Raw genomic sequence first — 24,246 nt, 5'->3', positions numbered from 1 at the left:
TATGATGACCCGCAAGATTCTTGCCTCTGGAATACACTTCTTGTACAATCCCTTCTCTTTGAGTGAGGGCAGAATCTGTAAATATGATGCATTTTTACCCCAAGATTAGGTTACTGACTGACTTGGAATTAATCAAAAGGGAGATTATCATCTGGTCTTACTATGACCTAGAGGAGTGATTTCTTTAAGAAGGTTAAGCATTATAGATACTCTCTTGCTGGCTTCAAAGCAACAAACTGCCACGTTGTGAGGAGGGCCATGTGGCAAGAACCTATAAGCACCCTTTATGACCTGAGGCTGGTCCTGGGCCAACAGCTAAAAGAAAATGGAGACCCTCGTCCAAGGGCCATGAGTAAATAATTCTGCCAGCAAGTGAGGGAACATGAAAGTGGATCTTTCCCTAGTCAAGCCTCCGGATGACACCCTGATTTTAGCCTTGTGACAGACACCCTGAGCAGCAGACCAGCTAAAATGTGCCCAACTCCCAACTCCTGGAAACTGAGATAATGGATTTGTAATCCTTTAATCTCCTAAATTTTGTGAGGCAGAAAACTAATACAGGAAGGGAAAAATTATGATAATCTTTTAATTAAGTTGGAGTAACAGCACGGGAATGGGAGAGACCCATGGATAACCCTAAATTACAGTTTAACGGAAGGTATGCAAAAATATGATAAATTAATTTCATGCAAATTAATTTATAGTTAAATCCAAAATACAGAGACATATTTACTGTCTCACACAGATTATTCCAAAATGTGAAAATAGCACAAGCAAGGATATAGGCACGGTCCCAGGAAAACAGTACCCCAAAATAGCCCCCCACTCACCACTGGCTACAGACCACAACCTTCCCCGCACCTGCCATCCACACTGCCAGTGGTCGCCTGACAGCTCTGGCACTGGACCACTCAGGTCTTTTTCTCAAAGGAACAGACCCAAAGTGCCTTTCCCCTCTGATGCTCTCTGCTCACGCTACAACCTAGGCTGGTCCACCTCTCTGTCCACAAGACCCCACATAGAAAAGAGGTGACAGGGTCTCACGTTACTGTCTATTTGGAGGCAGTGCAGCCTACTGAGGGCTTCTTAAAACGTGGCCTGCTGTAATAGGCAGAAACCACTCTCAACAGATGTCCATGTCTGAATCTCAGAACCTGTGTGTATATTACATTTATGGCTTTAAGGATTTAAGGTCACAGATATATAAGGTCATTTGACCTTGAAATAGGGATAGTATCCTGAATTACGCAAGGAGCCCAATCTAATCAAGTGAGCTCTTCTAACTAGATATGGGAGGCAGAGAAAGAGAAGCAGAGATACAGCATGAGAAGCTCTTGATAGGCTAGGGCTTCTATGGAGATGGAAGGAGGATGCCAGGAGCCAAGGTATGGGTTGGCCTTTGGAAGACAGGAATAGCCCTCAGTTTACAGCCAGCCAGTAAAAGATACCTCAGTCTTACAACCATGAGGAACTGAATTCTGCTAATAAATCAAATGAGCAGGAAATGGATCTTCTCCTATAGTCAGACTCGAGAGGAACACAGCCTGCCAACAACCTGATTTTAGCCTAGTGAGACCCAGACTGGACCTCCAAACTACAGAATTATAAAATAATTATGTTTCATGTTGGTGTTTTGTTTTGTTTTTTTAAAAAATTTTTAATTGTTATTTCCCCAATACAATTCTTTTTCCTACTGTACAGCATGATGACCCAGTTAAACATACACATTCTATTTTCTCACATTATCATGCCCCCATCATAAGTGACTAGACATAGTTCCCAGTGCTATACAGCAGGATCTCATTGCTAATTCATTCCAAAGGCAATACCCAATCCAACCCATTCCCTCTCCCTCCCCCTCCCCCTTGGCAAACACAAGTCTGTTCTCCAAGTCCATCACTTTCTTTTCTGTGGAAAGGTTCATTTGTGCCATATATTAGATTACAGATACAAGTGATATCATATGGTATCTGTATTTCTCTTTCTGACTTACTTCTCTCAGTATGAGAGTCTCTAGTTCCATCCATGTTGCGTTTCATGTTGCTTTAAGACACTAAGTGTGTGGTAATTTGTTATGACAACAAAAGAAAAACTAATATACCTGCAAATCACCTGCATCAGAATCATCTGGAGACAGAGATGGTTTCTTTAAAAAGACAAATTCCAGAGACCTAGACCTACTGAATCACTGGGGCCCAAGAATCAGCATTTTAATACACCTTCTAAGAGATTCACAAAGTTTAAGAATCTTTGTCAAAAGTCTGGAGTCAAATTATATTTTTTAAAAAACAGGCCTATTAAATGATTTGAGAAGTTCCTATTGTGGCTCAGCAGGTTACAAATCCTACTAGCATCCATGAGGATACAGATTCAATCACTGGCCTCACTCAGTGGGTTAAGGATCCAGCATCACCACAAGCTGCAGTGTAGGCCACAGATGTGCCTTGTATCCAGTGTTGCTGTGGCTGTGGTATAGGCCAGCAGCTGTAGCTCTAATTCAGCCCCTAACCTGGCAACTTCCATGTGCCATACATGTGGCCCTAAAAAGACAAAAGAAATTAAATGATTTGAAGGGAATTCATAAAAATAAGGGCACTCACACTTGAGTGATAAGATTAAAGGTATATTTGTGTTATATTGCAATTTTCAAAAATGTTATTAATTTTCCAAGTTTAGAAAAATATGTATAAAAAAAGTTTCCACTAAAAATATGCATCCTTAAGAAAATGCTTAAATTTTGAATAGCAAAAAAAAAAAAAAAAAAAAAACCCTCAAAAGAATCCACTTGAGTCTTACTTTGTACAACAGATAAAGCTAGAGTTTTCCTATATTGTTTTTTTATGAGAAAGATGTCATTTGAAGATCCATTTTCTAAAACAGTCTTACAACAAATGTCAAGGGTCAGTATGAATGCTCTTTAATCTCTTTAACTTTCTAAATCAAGACACTAGGAAAATATAAAAGCTCATAATCGTGACCCTGAAACCCAGAAGTACCTTTTGAATCAATATGTTAAAGAACCTAACAAATTCTTCAGAAAGTAATCTTTCATGTGTAATAGAAATGGGTCAGGAGAATATAAAGGAAATATTTCCTTATAGGGCCTATCAAAGAAAGGCATTCCTTAACCATTTTGATAAATCAGAGTTGTGGGAGTACACTGGCTTAAGTATGATACAACTTTATGTTACCATCATAAATTTATAGAAAATGAGAAGTGACATCGAATGGGCTTTTTTTTATCTCCCTTACTAGACATTATAATTAATTGTCTTATTTATGTTTCCTAGGACAGAGGCTGGCACAGAATAGGCACTTAATAACTGTATGTGGAATGACTGAATAAAAGAAAAACCAACTTTAGAATAAAAAAATAAACTCACCAAATGATTCAAAGATGCAAGTTCCTGACCTATCAAGAAAAAACACATATATGCAAATAAGCTTTAGGTATTATCTATTACACATTAAGAACCTAAGAAAAAATTTCATAGTTCATAAATAAATGTTCAAGCTAAACAGTTTCTCACAAAAAGCCAAACTTCCTGTTACATTACACTATAAATATAAACTAATACTCATTCTAAAAATGATTACAGTTTGCTCCTAGTAAAAACAACCAAATGATGGCTATTAAAATAGCATTTTTAATTTACTACATTAACTTTACAGAATCTCAAAATGTTTGAACTAAAGACAAACAAAAACTATAGCTATCTTTAATCTACTATCTTTATCAAGGGGGAAACTAAGGCTCAGAAAATGGAACTGTCTATCTCACAGTGAACCAGGGACAAAGCCAGGACTACAAATAATTAGGGACAAGAACAAAGATAAAATCTGAGAATACCCATGGCTGACAATTGTGATGTAGCTTTTCATTTTTTAAGCTGGACAAGGGACCTACCTATGAAAAAACAGATATAATCTTTCTTCAATTTATCCAAACCAATTTCCAAAAGCATCTGAACTGGAACAGTCCCGCTGAGAGAAACCGTGTCCATGGTTCCATGGTAAGACTGATGAATGAGCTTACTTAGTAAACTGTTACTCCCACTATGAAGCTAGAAATTGAGAAAAGTTGATAAAACCACAAATAAAAATATAAAAAGTCCATCAAGCAAAAGAAAAGTGAACTGCATTAGCTAAAAGCTAAGAACTATAAGCTTACATTCATCTCCTAACACTACAAATTATTCAGATAAAAGCACCCAAGTTACAAACCTATCAGTTTCTAAAGCACCACTCCAAGAAATTTTTGGGGGGTGGTGCACACATGCGGCATACGGAAGTTCCCAGGCTAGGGGTTCAATTGGAGCTGCAGCTGCCAGCCTATACCACAGCCACAGCAATGCCAGATCTGAGCTGCATCTGCAACTACACCACAGCTCATGGCAATACCAGATCCATAACCCACTGAGCAGGGCCAGGGATCAAACCCACATCCTCAAGGATACTAGTCAGGTTACTAACCCACTGAGCCACAATTGGAACTCCATATCTTGATAAATATTTCTGCATGACCTTAGGCTGGATACATTTTGAGGCTCTCAATACTTTATCCTAACTGCTTTTTAGACAGTGTTCCAATTTGTATTCTCATCAGTAGTATATGAGAATAATCATTCACAGCAACAGTAACAATTACAATATTAGTAGCTTACAAATACTAAGCACTTAACCTTAAGCTAGATGCTAAGCACTGTACATGAATTAAGGAACCAGCCCAAGTTTACACAGCTAGAAAGTAGCAGAGCTGGAATTCAATCTCAAACAGTCTTCTTCAGAACTTGCGTCCTTAACCAGTGTGATATGCTGATGAGAAAAGGTTCTAACAAACAATACTAAACCTACCCATGGCTGTATATCACCACGTTGGAGACTCTGGATGATCAACGCAAAACACTTCACCAAGTCTTGATAAGAAATCACAGCTTGGAAAACAAGTCAGTCTAACATTATTTTCATGGTCACTTCTGCAGATTATATATGTCATTAATTTTAAGGATACACAAATGAAGTGAAGTATCTGAACTTTATGAATGGGGAAGGGGGAAAGAAATTAAAGCCCCTCCCTCTTGAGAGCATTTTATAAAAAAGAAACTTACTAACATAAAATGACATATTTAGTAAAATATTACAGAGTATCTTTTCATTTCTTAATCTCAACTAAGGTATATGTTTTGGTTCATTACAAATATAGCATAAAAACCAATCTTATACTTTAGTTAGGAGAAAAAAAACAGATTCTATGAATTGCCTTGTCTTAGTACAATTCTTGAGTAGAATATGCCAATGCATTATTAGAAATGATTTTGATAAAATAGGAACCAGATGTCCACACAAGACTAGCAGTACACAGTGTATTATTTCCAAAAGACTTAAAAGTAAGCCTAAGACATAACAGGAAAAATTTTATTTCACAACCCTAATGGATACCTACTACTGCTCATTTTGCACCACAGCTGCTCAGCAAAATCAAGATCACCACGTACTGTAAGAAGACATGCCATGGACTGATCAACTGCGGCGGAGTCATGCTTCACTGCCTGGAAAAGAAGTGAGTGCCAGAGAATATTCAGTTTACTTTTCAAAGAATAAAAAGGTTTAAGACCAATAAGCTTTCAAATGCTGCTCTGAGAAAATGCGAAATCATGAACACACTCAAAAAGAGACATGAATGCATCTTCTCTAAGTTCATTCACTAATGAGGAGATATAAATCAATAGACAGTCAAAAACTGTACCCCTAAAATTCTTTTTAAACTATGAGGCCTAAAAGCAAGCATTCAATTTTCCTCCCATGGAAAAATATTTAATTACCTTTGTCTCCATCTTCCTTTTTGTCAAATAACAAATTTAGTGCAACTTAATAATGTCACCTGTGGCATATTAACATACCATCCTACAGCATATTAATATACTATAGTAATACCATATGTTAACAGTATATTAACATAGACATTTTCAGTTCTCTGTAGTAAGCAATTAATAATAAATATATTTGTTCCCTTTAAAAATATTTATCAGTTCTTGGAGTTCCCATCGTGGCAGACCGGAAACAAATCTGACTAGGTTGTGGGTTGGATCCCTGGCCTCACTCAGTGGATTAAGGATCTGGTGTTGCCATGAGCTGTGGTGTAGGTCACAGATGTGGTTCGGATCCCGCATTGCTATGGCTCTGGTGTAGGCCGGCAGCTGTAGCTCTGATTTGACCCCTAGCCTGGGAACCTCCACATGCCTCAGGTGCAGCCCTAAAAAAGCAAAATAAATAAGTAAATAAATAAATAAAAATATTTATCAGTTCTCAAGGAAAATAATTGCCAGTGCTGACATGAAAGAGCAACAAAAAAGTATGCTCATAATACTGCTGGCTGTACCAGATTCATTTGAGATTGTATGACATGAAAGACAACAGCACAACCAAATTGTACAAGCTATTTCAGTGTACAGTTCTGATAGCAATCACTTACCTCTGTGTCCTTTTTGGTAGAATCACCAAATCCATTCAGCGTATTTAAGTCTAGAAAGTGGTAAAAGCTTATTAATTCTGGATTTACTTTTCTGCTTTCCAAATTATCTCCATCCTAATCCTATTTCCAAATGGCAAATGAGGATAGTAGAAGTGCAAACTGGTATTTTAGCAAATTACAGAACTCTCCAATAGAGGTTATAACACACACCCACTACATAGGGGTGTGAGGACAAACTGAGGTACCGTGAAATCTCCTGACACACAATGTCAAGCACATGGAAGGTGCTCAAAGGTTACTGTTCATCCCTCTTCTCCTGAAATCTGAAATATGACTGCAGCATAAAAAAATATAAATTAAATACATACTATTCTAAAATTACTGAGATGTTTACCATTAGCAATTCAGAATGACAGCTGTCCCTCTCACCATGACAGACCTCACAGCTTTAGATGTATCCCAACCAAAAGGAAAACCAAGCCTAAAAAGACAACTAATATTTAAACACAGCAAGTATAAATTCCCAATTAAGAAAAGTAAACAAAAAGAAAAGCAAGTATGACTTAAGTAAACAAACACCATTCAGAAATTCCTGCACAAGTTCAACAGCAGATTTTGCTTCCAGAGGCTCAGGCCATTCAGTTACACCAGTCCTCAAACCAACAGCCAAAACCTGTGAGAGATTTAAAAAAAATGTAAAACCTAAAACTTGTTACAGAAGACATAGTTTAATCACTAAGGCATTTAATAATAATACTAATCAGTATAATACTTCTTGAATGTTTAATCAGATGCCAAGGACTGTTCTAAATGTTTATTTATTTATTTATTTTGTCTTTTTGCCATTTCTAGGGCTGCTTCTGCGGTATATGGAGGTTCCCAGGCTAGGGGTCTAATCGGAGCTGTAGCCGTCGGCCTGAACCACAGCCACAGCAATGCCAGATCCAAGCCACGTCTGCAACCTACACCACAGCTCAGAGCAATGCCGGATCCTTAACCCATTGAGCAAGGGCAGGGATCGAACCCGCAACCTCATGGATCCTAGTTGGATTCATTAACCACTGAGCCACGATGGGAACTCCTATGTGTTTTAGATACAGAATTTTTTTTTTTTTTTTTTTTTAAGGGCTGTACCTGCGGCATATGGTGGTTCCCAGGCTAGGAGTCCAATAAGAACTGTAGCCGCCAGCCCACACCAGAGCCACAGCAATGCAGGATCTGAGCCTCGTCTGTGACCTACACCACAGCTCACAGCAATTCGGGATCCTTAACCCACTGAGCAAGGCCAGGGATCAAACCCGAAACCTCATGGTTCCTACTGCAATTCATTTCCACTGTGCCAGGACGGGAACTTCAGATGCAGTATGTTGCTTAATCCTTACAAACACCCTATGAGGTATATACTACTACTACTCCCATTTCATTGAGACTAAAAGAGCCTAATTAACTTGCTTAAGGTGGCATAATAGAAACTGACAGTCCCAGGACACATATCTGGAAGTCTGATGTGCCAATGAACTCTGATTATATGTGCATAGGTGCTAGAGAGCAATCAAGACCCATGAGTCTGCCTTAGAAGATGCTTCTAATTTTAGTTAAGGAGGATCGATAATGCAGCTGAAATAACTGGGAAGCAATAAATATGAAGATGACTGAAGTTCACATCTATACGTACAATAGCTAAACTGAAGTAAGGAAAGAGGTCAAGATGGGCTGGAATGGCCAGAGGAACAATGAGAAACACCAGCTCAACTCAAATGAGGGAACCACTGGCTACAGAGCAGGAATAAGATGAAGAAGGTGGGAAGATTCCACCCAGGGTGGAGAAAACTCCCAGGCAAGAGAGGCAAATCAAATCAGACTCAAAGGAATAAGGGTTAGACAGGAATAGTGACCTTAACACCTTCAAAGATTTTTTATTTCATACGGAAGACAATAGCCATTGTTGATTTTTTGACAGAAAAATGACATGATTAAGCAGATAAGAATTTCTCTACCAGAAATAGCCAAAATACTGGAGTTCTCCGTTTAAGAATCCAGTGTTGTCACTGCTGTGGCTCGGGTCACTGTGGTAGAGTGGGTTCAAACCCTGGGCCTGGGAACCTCTGCAAGCCACTAGTACTGCTAAAGTAAGGGAAAAATACAGATTCTAAGGAAAAGAGAAGTGAGATCAACAGAAATGAGATCCTCCTCCACCCCTTGGGGGTCTTTGGAAAACTAAGACAACTTCTAATGTCACAATGAGTGCGAGTACCAGAGCGTTTGGGGCATTCTGTTTTGTATAAAATGGTCCCAGTCTCCAAAGAATAAACCTGCCCAAGATGCTAAGAGTATGTCCCTGTTGTGAAACAACGAAGGATCATTAGAGTGGTCCAGGAGGGATGTGATAAGGGCTTTAACCAAGATGGGCACAGTGCGTTCCTCAAATGAAAAACAAAGAAACAATAGGATATGGAGGGGTAGAGAGAAAGATAAAACATCTAAGATCCTGTGATTTATAAGGAAGACTGTAACAAAGCATGGACTTTTAAATCAGATAGACATGTACCTGAGTGAGTTTTAAACCAGGTCTTCCACGGACCAGTTACTAACACCTCAGGCAAAATAACTGAACTACTTAGCACCACATGCTGGGCACAGAGTAGAGTGGTAGCTTCTAGCTGTGGCAGTAAGTGGTAGTGGTAGAGACAGTCCTTTCTAAAGTAAAAGATAAGGTTTCTAGCCTGGAAAATTAAAGGAATGGTGAAAACACAGAAAGAAATGGGAGGTTTTTAAAGGGAATCTAGTCTGAAGAAGATGTCAAGTTTCCCTTTGGACATATTTAGAATTTGAAGGAAGAGCCCTCTACTCAAGTGGGAGATAGTTTGATACAAGTGGGAAAGACTGGAAGGGGTATCAGCTTAAAGACAGGAGCCTGAAGTTCCCTTATAAAAGCATTAGTCAAATCGCTAAATGGTAAGGCCTCTGCCAGGGTGGAGAGAGGAGCGCAGAGATAGGAGGGTAGACATATGATGAAAGCCCTAGAGTATATCTTGAAAGAGGAGCTTTCAAGAAAGAAGAAAAGGTATTTCTCATTGTGGCTCAGTGGTAATGAACCCAACTAGTATCCATGAGGATGTGGGTTTGATCCCTGGCCTTGATCAATGGGTTAAAGGATTTGGCATTGCCGTGAGCTGTGGTGTAGGTCACAGAGGCAGCCTGGATCTGGTGTTGCTGTGGCTGTGGTGTAGGCCAGCAGCTGTAGCTCCAATTTGACCCCTAGCCTGGGAATTTCCATATGCTGCAGGTGCAGTCCTAAAAATACCAAAAACAAAAAACAAAAACACAAAACACAAAACAAACATGAGAAGATGCTAAATGTCATTAGCCATCAGGGACATGCAAATCAAAACCATAATGAGATACCACTTTATCCCACCCTCCCAGGATGGCTGTAACAACAACAACAACAAAAAAGACAGTATCAAGTACTGGAAAAGATATGGAGAAATTGGAACCCTCACACACACTGCTGGTGGAAATGTAAAATGATGCAGCCACTTTGGAAAAGTTAAACAGTTTGGCAGTTCCTCAAAAGGTTAAAAAGAGTTACCATGTGACCCAACAAATCCATCCAAGACATGTGTAAACATGTGCCACATAAAATCTTATATATGACTATTCATGGCAGCATCATTCATAAATAGCCAAGAAACAGAAACAACTGAAACATCCATCAACTCATGAATGGATAAACAAAAATGTAGTATATTTATACACTAGAATGTTATTCAGTAATAAAAAGGAACCAAGTACTACAGAAACTAGATTAATGGCTGCCAGGGGTGGGAGGTTTCTGCTAATGGGTATGGAGTTTCTTTGGGGGGTGATGAAAATACCCTAAAATTAAATACGGTCATGGTTGTACAACTCTGTCAGTATAGTAAAAACCACTGAAATGTACACTTAAAATGAGTAAGTTTTATGGGATGTAATTTTTACCTCAATAAAGCTGTTTAAAGAAAAAAGAGGTAGGGCACTAATTGGATACAACATATAACAGGCTTTGTGTGCCAAGCTAACCCCCACCCTGAGATTCAGTTTATAAAGTGGAGCTAAAATTACTGAAACATAAAATTCTTGAAACACATGCTCATTATAATCTATAGCATCAATCAAAATCCCAGTTATTAACATGCATTTGGAATACACTGGTAGCTGACTCATCCGGAAAGAAGGGAATCAATCATATGAATAAAACCCAAATACTTCAGTAAAAAAGGTGAAAAAACTGTTAACTATTAACTACTATCTAATGAATACTTCCTTTAATTGCAAGGACACCTACCATATAGTCAATTAAACTGTCTAAATTGCCAAGCACATAACATTTGGAACAAATTTTGAAGAACACACAACTAAAGAGCAATGATACTAACAAATATTTTTATGAAAACATTAGGTTAATGAAAACATGCAAGTAACAAATTCCAGAAGGATACTCACAAGAAGAAATTTCAGTTCTCTGTGAAGATGACTCAGAGGACCTCTAGGCTCTCCCGATTCCACCTTAATATTCTAAAAAATTCCCAGAGTCAGTTTTCATCGATAATTCTATCTTCTCTGCATCAGAGTCACAGTTACCTGTGTTTCCAGCTACCCACACATTTAAAAATATATTTCATCCAGCACTAGTGAACTGAAAAAGTAGGTCAATATTTCCTTTTCAAACACCTTCCCCAGATATACCACAGATCCTGTCCATCCCAACACAGTAACCTAAATTCAGGCCACCACACCCATTCTCTGCAACACAAATGTAGGTACATGGAACACATGTTCTCCTGCTCTGTTCCACTGTATTTCCAAAAGGACAAGGACTAGAAATATAAATAAATATATTTCAAGTCTCAGTAATAAATTTAGCACTACCACACACCAAAAATAATACCTCTTCCCCAATAAATATGGTCGTTAGACTTTTAACTAAACCAACAGTGTGCTGTCTTGCTGTCTTAACTAGAGGTCAAAGTTTTACAAACCTAATACCTTAAAAAAAGGGGGGTAATGGTGTCAAAGAAAAAAGCTGATGCCACTATACATATATCCCTATTACAGGAAAAGAAGAGCATTAAGAATATAGTTGGGAGTTCCTGCCATGACTCAGTGGAAACGAATCTGACTAGTACCCATGAGGATGCAAGTTTGGTCCCTGCCCTTGCTCAGTGGGTTAAGGATCTGGCGTTACCATGAGCTGTGGTGTAGGTCATAGATGCAGCTCAGATCTGGTGTTGCTGTGGCTGTGGCTGTGGTATAGGTCAGTGGTTATAGCTCTGATTTGACCCCTAGCCTGGGAACCTCCATATGCCTCGGGATTGACCCTAAAGACAAAATAATAATAATAATAATAAAAAATATAATTGATCATTAAGTCCAGCACCCTGAGGGATCTATTTTTAACACTATCTAGGCCTTTGTGTACATTTTTTAAAACCGTAGTTGATATTACTGTAATAAATTTTGTACTTTTTTACTTAATAATAACCATTTTTACTCACTATTAAAGATACTTTAAGTCATGATTAAAAACACATACAATTTCATCATGGAAACTTATTTATTTATTTATTTTTGGCCATGTCTGTAGCATGCAGAAGTTCCTAGACCAGGGATCAAACCTGTGCCACAGCTGGAACCAGAGCCACAGCAGTGACAACCCTGGGTCCGTAACCTGCTGAGCCACGAGGGAACTCCTGTATATATATTTTTGTTATCAATTCTGACTTCTTAAGATAGATCCTAGAAATATAAACATGGGGTAAAAGGGATTAATAGAATAGTGATTCATGACAGAGTGCACCATTTGCTCTCTTTTAAGGAAAGGAGAGACTGTAGTAATCACTGGAAAATTCTTAAATTACATAATTGCAGCCCTGTTGATAACAGATCAGATCACCTGGCAAAACTTCCACTGGCTGCAAGGGTGAGAATTCATGGGCAATCTGAGCCTTTTGGTGCTGTTCAGGGAGGGTGAGGCTGGGTCTGGGCTGGAGACACACAGCACTAACCTCAAGCAAGTTCAAAGTAAACCCACACTGAGTAAACTCAACAGAAAATTGGGATTCAATCCTACCAGAGTTGCAGTGGAAGAGAGTGGAGGGATTTGAAGAATCTCATCCACAGGACTCCAGGAAATATCCAAAGTGATCGTAGTCTGTGATGCAGCAGAAATATCATCCAAGGCAGTGGACTTAAAGAGCTCATATTGGGCAAAGCCCCTGGCTGTTAACTGAAAGAGTATAATCCGCAATTAGCTACGTTTTCACAAGGGCAAAGACCCATTATCCTAACTACTTTGTTTCTTTTCCCAAAAGAACATAAAGTATCATGCTTTTATCCCAAATGGAAAAATAAGACAATTCTTTTTCATCACAAAGATTAGCTAAAAGGCAAGGCATATATATTTTCAGTCATCAGTTGATATGAAAATAAATACAAATAGTTTAATACTAAAGAAAAATATCTCATCATATTAGGAGTGAAAAAACTTTCAAACTGGAAAAGCAGATCGATAGCAATTTGAAGAAAATAAAATGAATAGAAAAGAATACTTACAGTAGACAAGTGATGTCTTTTCATGTGTAAGTTTTTTAGATCTTCAAGTTTTACAGAAAAATTTTTATCAGCTAAAGGCCATGAAAGAGAGAAAAAAATTTAAAGATACAATTCAAAATTACACCATTAGAGCTAATTACAGTCCTGAAACTCTAAGGGTATCACAACTTAACACTAATAATTTTTTAAATTAAATTTTCAATCCCAGATGGAATGTTTTTAAAAGAAGGAAAGTGAAACAAAAGACAATCTACTACCAAAAATGTAATTAAATGCCCACTATGAAATTAGAATTATATTATCATTATATTCAACTTTTTTATCCTCCAATGAAAATTTCCAAAAATACACGCATATAAATGGAATAAAACCCAAACAAGAAAGCCATATACTCTTGTTCAGACTTTTAGAAATCTGTTTCTGGAATATCTTCCTCACACTGCAAATTACACACTAGAGTAGACTCATGGTGGCTAACACAAGATCCACTGTGTGTACGTCCCTCTTAATAATATCAAGTCTCAGTAAAAACCACAAAATAACCATACAAATGAATATATAAATACATATACACACTAAAAGTAAGAGGAGTGAGCTCTCACCTTTACAGGTGACCATATATAAGACAATTCCTGTAATGTCGTTATTGGTTGTGATAAGCTCAGCTCCCAGCCAACAGGTACCTTCAGGATCTGAACTGTCACACCTTACCCAAAGGGGTGGAAGGGCAGTAACTGGCCGATTAATCTTCAAATGGGTCATATTAGGATTGTGAGCCATGGTGTAGAGTCCAATTAACTGCCTTGGGAACAAGAATAGGAAGCATAAATTATAGGTAGAGACTGTCAATCAGTCAAAAGCGTTCTTTTCCAAAGATACCATGAATAGTATCTGTGATTCTGACTCTGATCCTACTTCTGGTCACCATCTAAGTTTCTATATCCAATTTCAGTGTATGAGGTTTTTCCTTACATCAGGCAATTCTGACACTATCTACCCCAAAGACAGCATCAGCTCCCATAGGTTAAAGACTCAGTCCTACAAGACTTGTCCCCCTACCCACTTCCAATTGCCAATTCCAACTTGTCACTTGTGTGTCTGAACAACTGGCTATAGATCGATCACAGGTTCTAACAACCCCTTCCTTGGGTTCAATTAATTTGCTAGCGGGGCTCAGAGAACTCATAGAAACATTTTACTTCCTAAACTACCAATTTATTACAAAAAGGTAGAACTCAAGAATAACCAGATGGATAAGATGCATAGGGAAAGGGCACAGAGCTCCTATGACCCACTCTCCAAACCCTTTCCATTTGGTTTTTGTGGTTTCTTTTCTGGCTGCCTCAAATCATGTGGAGTTCCCAGGCCAGGGATTAGACTTGAGCCATTGTTATGACCTATGCCACAACTATAGCAACACCAGATCCTTTAACCCACTGTGCTGTGAAAGGGATCGAACCTGCATCCTGGCACTGCAGAGATGCTGCAGATCCTGTTGTGCCATAGTGGGAACTCCTCCTTTTGGGTTTTTGGGGGGGGTCTGTTTCTTGCTTTTTTAGGACCACACCCCCTGCAAATGAAAGTTCCCAAGCTAGGGGTAGAGCTGGAACTACAGCTGCTGGATGATACCAAAGCCACAGCAATGCCAGATCCCGGACCCACTGAGCAAGGCCAGGGATCGAACCTTCATCTTCATGGATACTAGTGGGATTTGTTTCCGCTGCGCCACAATGGGAACTCCTGATTTTGGGTTTTAATGGAGGTTTCATTACATAGGCATGATTGAGTAAATAAATCATTGGCCACTGGTGATGGAACTCAACCTCCAGCCCCTCTCCCCTCCCAAGGCTGGGGTGGGTCTCAAAGTTCCAACCTTTTAGCCACAAGGTTCTTTACCTGGAAACCCATAGTTAGGTTACCTAAGGGCAGTCCAAAAATTACCTCATTAAGATAACAAAAGACACCTTTATTAGTCTCAACACTTAGGAAATTCCAAAGGTTTTAGAATGAAGAATGCCAGGAATGGTGGACAAACACCAAATACGTTTCTTATTATAAATCACAACATCATAGTATCCTAGAAACAAAGATATGGAAACTAAGTGGCAAAATTCGTATTTCACCAGTGTAAAGGTGGGAGAAAGAGACACAAGGCAGATCAAGATGCCGGCACCAGGAGTTCCCATTGTGGCTCAGCAGGTTAAGAACCTGACTAATATCCATGAGGATGCAGGTTCGATCCCTGGCCTCACTCAGTGGGTTAAAGGATCTGTGTTGCCACTAGCTGTGGTATAGGTGGCAGATGTGGCTTGGATTTGGTGTTGCTGTCACTCAGTATAGGCCTACAGCTGTGGCTCTGATTTGACCCCTAGCCTGGGAACTTCCATATGCCACGGGTGTGGCCCTAAAAAGAAAAAAAAGAAAAAAGAAGAAGCCCACACCAGAAAGTGACAGTGTGATAGGATCATAGCTACTAAAAGCAGGGAGTTCAACATATGGTCTAACATTCCCAGGCTAGGGCTTGAATCAGAGCTGGAGCTACAGGCCTACGCCACAGCCACAGCAACACCAGATCCAAGCTGCATGTGCAACCTACATTGTAGCTTGTAGCAAAATGAGGTCAGGGATCAAAACCACATCCTCACAGAACTATGCTGAGTTCTTAACCCACTGAACCACAATGGGAACTCCAGATATTTTAATAAAGCTGGGAGGCTGGGAGAAAGTAGAAGCCAGTAATCACATGAAAAGATGCTTAAGATCATTAGTCACTGAACATTTAAGGAAATTTTAATCTACTCTGTGTGATTTAGATAGCAGTATTGTAACAATGCTAAATTTCCATTTTTTTTTTTTTTTTTTTTTTGGTCTTTTTAGTGTTGCACTCCTGGCATATGGAGGTTCCCAAGCTTGGGGGGGGGGGGCACGAATCAGAGCTGTAGCCGCTGGTCTATGCCGTAGCAATGCCAGATCCGAGCCGCATCTGTGACTTAAACCACAGTTCATGCCAATGCCAGATCCTTAACCCACTGAGCCAGGCTGGCCAGGGATTGAACCTGCGTCCTCATGGACAATAGTCAAATTTGTTTTCGCTGAGCCACAATGGGAACTCCTCCAATTTTTTCAATGGCTGCACCTGTAGCATATGGAAGTTCCCGGGGCCAGGAGTTGAATCTTGTGCAACAGCTGTGATCTACACCTTGGCTGCGGCAACAGTGGATCTTTTAACCCACTGCACCAGGCTGGGGATTGAACCCATGCCCCTGCAGTCAGATTCTTAACCCACTGTGCCACAGCAGGAACTCCAAATTGCCAGATTTTGATCACTGTTCAGTGGTTATATAAGACAAGGTACTAGATCTTAGGGAATACAGAGTGAAGGGAAAGGAGCACAATGTCTCCAACATACTGTCAATATTTCATTTCTGAAAAATATGTGTGTGTGATATGTATATGAGGAGTGGGGTAGGGACAGGAGGAGGAGAAGAGGAGGAGTAAGTGACAGAATGACAGAGCAGAGGTAGTAAAGTGTACATAATTGGTGAATCTGGTTAAGGGTACACAGAAGTTCCTGTACTACCCTTTCAACTTTTTTATAAATTTGAAACTGTATCAGAATTAAAAGTTATCCAAAAACATGGCTTAACATTTTATTTCAGGAGTTCCTGTCATGACACAGCGGAAATGAATCCAACTAGGAACCATGAGGTTGTGGGTTTGATCCCTGACCTTGCTCAGTGGGTTAAGGATCCAGCGTTGCCATGAGCTGTGGTGTAGGTCGCAGATGCAGCTTGGATCCAGCGTTGCTGTGGCTGTGGCATAGGCTGGTGGCTACAGGTCCACTTCGACCCCTTGCCTGGGAACCTCCATATGCCATGGGTGCGGCCCTGAAAAAAAAAGAAAGCACAAAAGAAAAGACTGATTAACTACAAAATAGTTTCCACACAGAAAAACAAAACAAAAAAAAAGCCACCATGAAGGAAAGTCACTTTGTGAATATTGTTATTATAGTTCTTATTCTCTAATTTATTATATGTATGACTAGATCCTCCATGACTCCTTAGTGGAAAAGATTTCTTGGTTTTGGAGTTGAGGGAGACCAGGAAGAGGGAAAGTCAAATGGCTATGGGGGGCTGGGGCAGCAGGTACAGCTGGCAAAGCAGTCAGAGGCAGTAAGGTTTCTAATGCACCACTACCGGCATCTGGGTGAAATGATTCCTCATTGGACAGGAGACTCCCATGCACTGCAGGACATTTACCATTCACAGCCCAGGTCAATAGCTTCCCACAGTCATTGTGACAAACAGAAAGTACCCCTACATATTTGCAAATGCCTGCTGGCTATGGCACCCCTATGGAGGACCACTGGACTAGATGGTGAAGACTCCTATGTAACTCATAAGGAATTTGGATTTTACTGTGTGACAAAAGAACTACTCAAGAGCTTTTAACCAGAGAAGCAATATAATAAGGCTGTCGTTTTATAAAGATGACTCTGGCAGCAGTGAAGAAAAAAGATTAGAGAGGGACCAGATTAAAGATAAGGAAAAACGAGCAGTTCCCACTGTGGCGCAGCAGGATCGGTATTGTCTCTGCAGTGGCTCAGGCCCGCTGCAGGGGTGAGGGTTCTATCCCTAGCCTGGCATAGTGGTTAAGGATCTGGCATTGCTGTAGCTGTGGCGTGGGTCACAGCTTCGTCTGGAAATCAATCCCTGGCTCAGGAACTCCATATGCCAATGGTGTGGCCAAAAAAGAAAAAAAGGAAAACAATTACTAATAACAGTAAACAGTATAGGGGAATGGGAAGATCACCCCAACTGTCTCGGTCATTCTTGGGATTCCTACGGGAGAGACAAGTAGAGCTATCTTAAAGCACTGAGTGTACTACACATCAAGGGAGAAGAGAAAGGAGAGAGTGAAGGATCTGCACAGATGCACATTTCCCCCACTATGTTCATAAGAACACTTTAGTTTAAATCCTACCTTTCATCCCTACCCTAAGAAAAAACTTACCTGGCTCTCCCAACTGGTATAGCAAGTGGTCCAGCATTTTCACTAGTAGAGAAATCAGAAATAGCAGTTGCTTCCGACTGTAGTTCTTCAACATGACTTGTTTCTTCCTTTTCTAAAGGCTTTAAAAATGTTTAATTAAGTAAAAGAATACTTAAGATAACAGTCAATTCACATAATGTACATAATTTTTAAGCCCTTCAGCACAAATGACTGGGTTATAGCAAGAATAGTAGCTACAAACCAGTTTGGTACCAACAAATCTTATCATCAGAAGCATTTCCACTGTCCTATAAAAAGATATTGATCTAAGTTGATATTGATCTTCATGCTATTAATGAACAAAGTATATAATATCATCTGAAAAGGAAGTGCTGGAGTTCCTGTCGTGGCTCAGTGGTTAACGAATCTGACTAGGAACCATGAGGTTGCGGGTTCGATCCCCGGCCTTGCTCGGTGGGTTCAGGATCCAGCGTTGCCATGAGCTGTGGTGTAGGTCCCAGATGCGGCTCGGATCCCGAGTTGCTGTGGCTCTGGTGTAGGCAAGCAGCTACAGCTCCAATTAGACCCCTAGCCTGGGAACCTCCATATGCCGTGCAAGTGGCCCAAGAAATGGCAAAAAGGCCAAAAAAAAAAAAAAAAAAAAAGTGCTCCACTATGCACAAAATGATGAGCTAAAGACAAAACACCAAGGAAAACCCACAGGAGACTCCCTGATTTTGTCATTCCCAAAACTCAAGGTCCACAGCACTTACTTTTTAAGTCTATTCCCCCTAGGGCTATGAGCTCTCATATGCATTCTTGATAATCATATATTTAATTAGTTAAATAGCTCAGTTCTGCCAATAATAACAATATTTATATGAATTAATATTTCCTGAGCATTATATGTACCAGCCACTGTTCTAAGCTTTCTTTTATTCTTCATAAAAACTCTGAGATAGATACTATAATTAACCTTGTTTTATAGATGGGAAAACTGTGTTAACAAATGGCTAAGTAACTTGCCTAGAATAACATAGCTGCTGAGTGGTAAAGCAAACATGTGAACCTAGGTAGGGGAGTTTCCATTGTGGCACACCAGAAACGAAAACATATCCATGAGGATGTGGGTTCAATATCTGGCCTCAATCAGTGGGTCAGGGATCTGGTGTTGCTTTGAGCTGAGGTGTAGGTCGAAGATTCAAAGATGAGACTCAGATCCCACACTGCTGTGGCTGTGGCATAGGCTGCCAGGTGCAGTGTCGATTCGACCCTTAGCCTGGGAACCTCCATATGCTGTGGGTTCAAAAAAAAAAAAGAATATATACACATACATAGGCAGTCTGACTTTCTTTCCTTTTTTTTTTTTTTTTTTTTTTTTTGGTCTTTTTGCCATTTCTTGGGCCGCTCCCATGGCATATGGAGATTTCCAGGCTAGGGGTTGAATAGGAGCCACAGCCACCAGCCTACACCAGAGCCACAGCAACGCAGGATCCAAGCTGCATCTGCGACCTACACCACAGCTCATGGCAATACCAGATCCTTAACCCACTAAGCAAGGCCAGGGATCGAACCCGCAACCTCATGATTCCTAGTTGGATTCGTCAACCACTGAGCCACAACAGGAACTCCAAGTCTGACTTTCAAAACTCTAGCTCTTGTCCATTAAGCTCTTCTAGCAGTAAATACCTAATAGCTCTCAGACAGAGATGTTTTCTCAACTTTGAATTTCTTCTGCCAGATTCCAGATTTTATTCCCATCCAAGGCCCAGGTTTCCAATAGTTTCCTGGAACTAGAAGTTTTCAAGAAATGTCATTTTTCCCTTCCATTCTACTTTTCAATATCCATCTGCCTAAAACTCAGGCTTTAAATTCTACTGATCTTTGCAAAAATATATGCCATTTAAATTGTTGCCCATTCAAAAATGCCAGTGCCTCAATGAATTCCAGGTAACTCCTCACAACTCCAAGCTACATTCTCACTAGTATGGCGACTGATTCCACAAATACCCTCTGCTCATCTTTATCTTTTCCTAGATAATTCACTTCATCTGACCATCTTTTGCTCTTCAAACATTTTCCTGTCTCTCCATAATAAAGTAAAAATTCCATCACATATAATTATTTTCCAAGCCATCTGTCCACTACTATAGATTAAGTATCATTAATAAAAAGGAGAAACAAAGTAGGTCCCCTCCTCATAGAGGAGTTTTATTTTGCCTATATTTTATTTTATTTTATTTTTTATTTATTTATTTATTTATTTTTTGTCTTTTTGTTGTTGTTGTTGTTGTTGTTGCTATTTCTTGGGCCGCTCCCTCGGCATATGAAGGTTCCCAGGCTAGGGGTCCAACCGGAGCTGTAGCCACCGGCCTACGCCAGAGCCACAGCAACGCGGGATCCGAGCCGCGTCTGCAACCTACACCACAGCTCACGGCAACGCCGGATCGTTAACCCACTGAGCAAGGGCAGGGACCAAACCCGCAACCTCATGGTTCCTAGTCAGATTCATTAACCACTGCGCCACGATGGGAACTCCTATTTTGTCTATATTTTAAATAAAGAGCTCCCTGGTCATTTATCATGATGCCCGTTCCGACAGCACGTGAGTTCCAAAGCAGACAGAGGTGTTCCTTCTAAAGGAACATCTGGGGTTCCTGTCGTGGCTCAGCAGAAATGAATCTGACTAGCATCCCTGAGGATGCAGGTTCTATCCCGGGCCTCACTCAGTGGGTTCAGGATCCGGAGATGCCGTAAGCTGTGGTGCAGCTTGCTGATGTGGCTCAGATCTGGTGTTGCTGTGGCTCTGGTGTAGGCTGGTGGCTACAGCTCTGATTCAACCCCTAGCCTGGGACCCTCCATATGCCATGGGTGGGGCCCTAAAAAGATGAAAAAAATAAAATAAAATAAAATAAAAATAAAGCAATATCCACTTTCCTCTATCAGATCCTATTCCTATCTACTTCAGAAACAATGTACCCAAAATAGGGGTTCTGGCCCCAAAACAACTGTGCAATGTGACAGCATTATCAACACTCAATAAAAATCACTGTTATTGCTCTGCCAAAACAGTTCCCATATTTATTTTTAAAAATTTTTAATTCAAGTACAGCTGATTTCAATGTTCTGTCAATTTCTGCTGTACAGAAAAGTGACCCAGTCATACATATATATACATTCTTTTTCTCATATTATCTTCCATCATGCTCTATTACAAGGGACTCAATATAGTTCTCTGTGCAAGATAGCAGAAAGTTCCCATATTTAAAACACAAAGGTTTAAGGTTGTAATTATAAGGTGATACAAAAAATAAGAAGTTCCGTCTTGTTACATTTAACAAGCAAAAACTAAAGTAGAAATTCATGAGTCATAGCTACTTATGCTGTGCTGTTCAATAAAGTAGCCACTCACCAGCCACATGTGGCTTTTGAGCACCTGAATCACAACCAGATCAAATCGAGATTGAAATGTAAAATACATACCAGATTTTGAAGACAGATTATGGAAAAAAGAAAACTTAAAATATCTCATTAATGATTTGTATATTAATTAGGTATTGAAATGGTAACATCCGATACATCAGATTTTTTTTTTTTTTTTTTGGCTTTTGTGTTTTTGCTATTTCTTGGGCCGCTCCAGCGGCCGGATCATTAACCCACTGAGCAAGGGCAGGGACCGAACCCGCAACCTCATGGTTCCTAGTCGGATTCGTTAACCACTGCGCCACAACGGGAACTCCCGATACATCAGATTAAACAAAAAGCATTACTGGAAGTTCCCTGGTGGCCTAAGATTAGGCCTTGTCACTGTTGTGGAACAAATTCCATCCCTGGCCCAGGAACTTCTGCATGCTGCACAGCCAAAAAAGAAGAAAAGACAAAACTACAGTGAGGGAGAAGAGGGAATGATTTTAAAGTGATAGCACAAAGGAGTTTTTTGGGGTGACAGATTTTGGGTTCTGATTATTGTGGTGATTACCAAGTTTTTTATATATATATATATATATATATATATATATAGTAAAATTCATAGAACTGAGTAACAAAAAAGTCAATTTTATGATATGAAAATTAATGTTACTTCTTTTTAAATGAGGGTATTAGAAAATTATTTACATATGTGGTTCACATTTTATCTGTGAGACAGCACTGTACTTATTACTAAAACATATTAAAATCCATTCTTATTAATATGTTGGTAAGAAAATGTGTACATTTGAGATGATCCCCAAGAAACCAAATCTGCTATTAAGAATTAACCTGAGGAGCTCCTACTACGGTGCAATGGGATAGGCAGCGTCTTGGGAGCGTTGGGATGCAGTTTGGATCCCCGGCCTGGCGCAGAGGGTTAAAGATCTGGTACTGCTACAACTGAAGCTTTGTTCATTGTTCATGGCTGCAGCTTGGATATGATTCCTGGCCCAGGAGATCCATATGCCACAGGGCAGCCAAAAAAAAAACAAAAAAAAAAAGAATTAACCACAAAGCCCAAGCACTACTTACCACATTTTCCACGACGAATACTATGTCACTTTCATTTAGAATATTTTTCAAAGGGTTTGGTTGGCCTTTGCTGATCAACTGCACTTGAACATCAGCCTATTAAAAACAAATTAAGGTCAAGCAATGTTATAGATACACATATAAATATATACAAATATTTAATGCAAAAAGACCAGTTCTATGCAAGTAAATGGAAAAGAGAATTTGAGTAAGACTTTTTTTTTTTTTTTTTCCTTCCTTAGGGCCACACTTGCAGGACATGGGAAGTTCCCAGGCTAGGGGTCAAATTGAAGCTATAGCTGCCGGCCTACACCACAGCCACAGCAAAGCAGCATCAGAGCCATGTCTGCAACCTACTCAACCTGCTCATGGCAACGTGGGATCCTGAACCCACTGAGCAAGGCCAGGGATGAAACCTGTGTCCTCATGGATACCAGTTGGGTTTGTTACTGCTGAGCCACAACAGGAACACCAAGATGTTTTTTTGTTTTATTTTTTTAGTGCCGCACCCACGGCATAAGGAGGTTCCCAGGCTAAGGGTTGAATTGGAACTGTAGACACTGGCCTGTAGCTGCTGTCCTATGCCACAGCCACAGCACACGGGACTCGAGCCACTCACAGCAATGCCGGATCCTTAACCCACTGAGTGAGGCCAGGGATCAAACCTGTGTCCTTATGGATGCTAGTAAGATTCGTTTCCACTGAGCCATGATAGGAACTCCTCCAAGATATGTTTTTAAAGTATAAGTTCATTTATTCTTTGTCCATCTTGTATTTCTTTCTTTTTTTCTTTCATTTTTTGGCTGTCCCAAGGCATATGGAGTTCACAGGCCAGGGATCAGATCCAAGCCACGGTTGTGACCTAAGCCACAGCTGCAGCAATGCCGGTTCCTTAACCCACAGTGTTGGGCCAGGAATCAAACCTGCGACCCAGAGCTCCCAAGACACCACTGATCGCGCTGCCCCATAGTGGGGTCTCCATGTTGTTTTGCATATTGAGAAAATCTAGCTCTTATGTCTGTATCTATATGCTTCAAGGACCACCTAAAGCGCACCCTGCCTTGTAAGGCCTTCTTGATTGGAACCACACTGGTATCCTCTTCCCTGAATCATACTGGAATTACTGTTATGAACCTTAAAATTACTACTTTACTAAATATTATCTTTTTTTTCTGATTGTACTATGGCATTTAGAACTTTATCAGTTTAGGGAGTTTCTGCAGTGGCACAGTGGGTTAAGGATCCAGTACTGCTGCAGCTGTACTGTAGGTCACAGCTCGAGCTCAGATTTGATCCCTGGTCTGGGAACTTCCATACACTGCAGGTGCAGCTGAAAAAGAAAAAAAAATAAAAAAAGAAAACAGAAGAAGGTGTTCCCATAGTGGCCCAGTGGTTAACGAATCCCTGGTCTCGCTCCGTGGGTTAAGGATCCGGCTTTGCCGTGAGCTGTGGTATAGGTCACAGATTATACCACAGCGGCTCAGATCTGGCGTTGCTGTGACTGTGGCATGGGCCAGCAGCTGTAGCTCCGAGTGGACCCCTAGCCTGGGAACCTCCATGTGCCTCGGGTATGGCTCTAAAAAGCAAAAAAATAACCAGAAGAAGACGAAAAAAAGAACTTTATCAATTATAGGAACTGCTTAGTTCTTTATTCTAATTGTAATACATGTTTACTGTAGAAAAGA

At 40.1% G+C, this 24,246-nt stretch overlaps 1 protein-coding gene across 4 annotated transcripts in view; it reads right to left on the bottom strand.

Moving 5' to 3' along the window:
• ZWILCH (zwilch kinetochore protein) overlaps positions 1-24,246 on the bottom strand; it is a 44,539-nt gene that overhangs the window by 10,163 nt on the left and 10,130 nt on the right. For all 4 annotated transcript variants that reach the window (XR_014817156.1, XR_014817157.1, XM_021100315.2 and 1 more), the window contains exons 3-14: positions 22,562-22,657; positions 18,080-18,198; positions 13,669-13,868; positions 13,067-13,137; positions 12,585-12,740; positions 10,958-11,029; positions 7,052-7,145; positions 6,473-6,522; positions 5,444-5,549; positions 4,855-4,934; positions 3,908-4,064; positions 3,384-3,412 (exon numbers count right to left, since the gene is read on the bottom strand). Coding sequence is in view for 2 of the 4 variants with exons in the window: in XM_021100315.2 (XP_020955974.1) it covers positions 3,384-3,412; positions 3,908-4,064; positions 4,855-4,934; positions 5,444-5,549; positions 6,473-6,522; positions 7,052-7,145; positions 10,958-11,029; positions 12,585-12,740; positions 13,067-13,137; positions 13,669-13,868; positions 18,080-18,198; positions 22,562-22,657 (1,230 nt within the window). In the remaining 2 variants the exon portion in view is untranslated. The remainder of the gene's footprint in view (positions 1-3,383; positions 3,413-3,907; positions 4,065-4,854; positions 4,935-5,443; positions 5,550-6,472; positions 6,523-7,051; positions 7,146-10,957; positions 11,030-12,584; positions 12,741-13,066; positions 13,138-13,668; positions 13,869-18,079; positions 18,199-22,561; positions 22,658-24,246) is intronic.

This window comes from Sus scrofa, chromosome 1, assembly GCF_054392235.1.
Source record: "Sus scrofa isolate SSC_HxYL_T2T_F1_AM1 chromosome 1, Sscrofa_HxYL_maternal_Yorkshire_Landrace_v2.0, whole genome shotgun sequence".
NCBI classification, from domain to species: Eukaryota; Metazoa; Chordata; class Mammalia; order Artiodactyla; family Suidae; genus Sus; species Sus scrofa.
The sequence above is the reverse complement of the archived record's forward strand: the minus strand, read 5'-3'. Positions and strand labels throughout refer to the sequence as shown.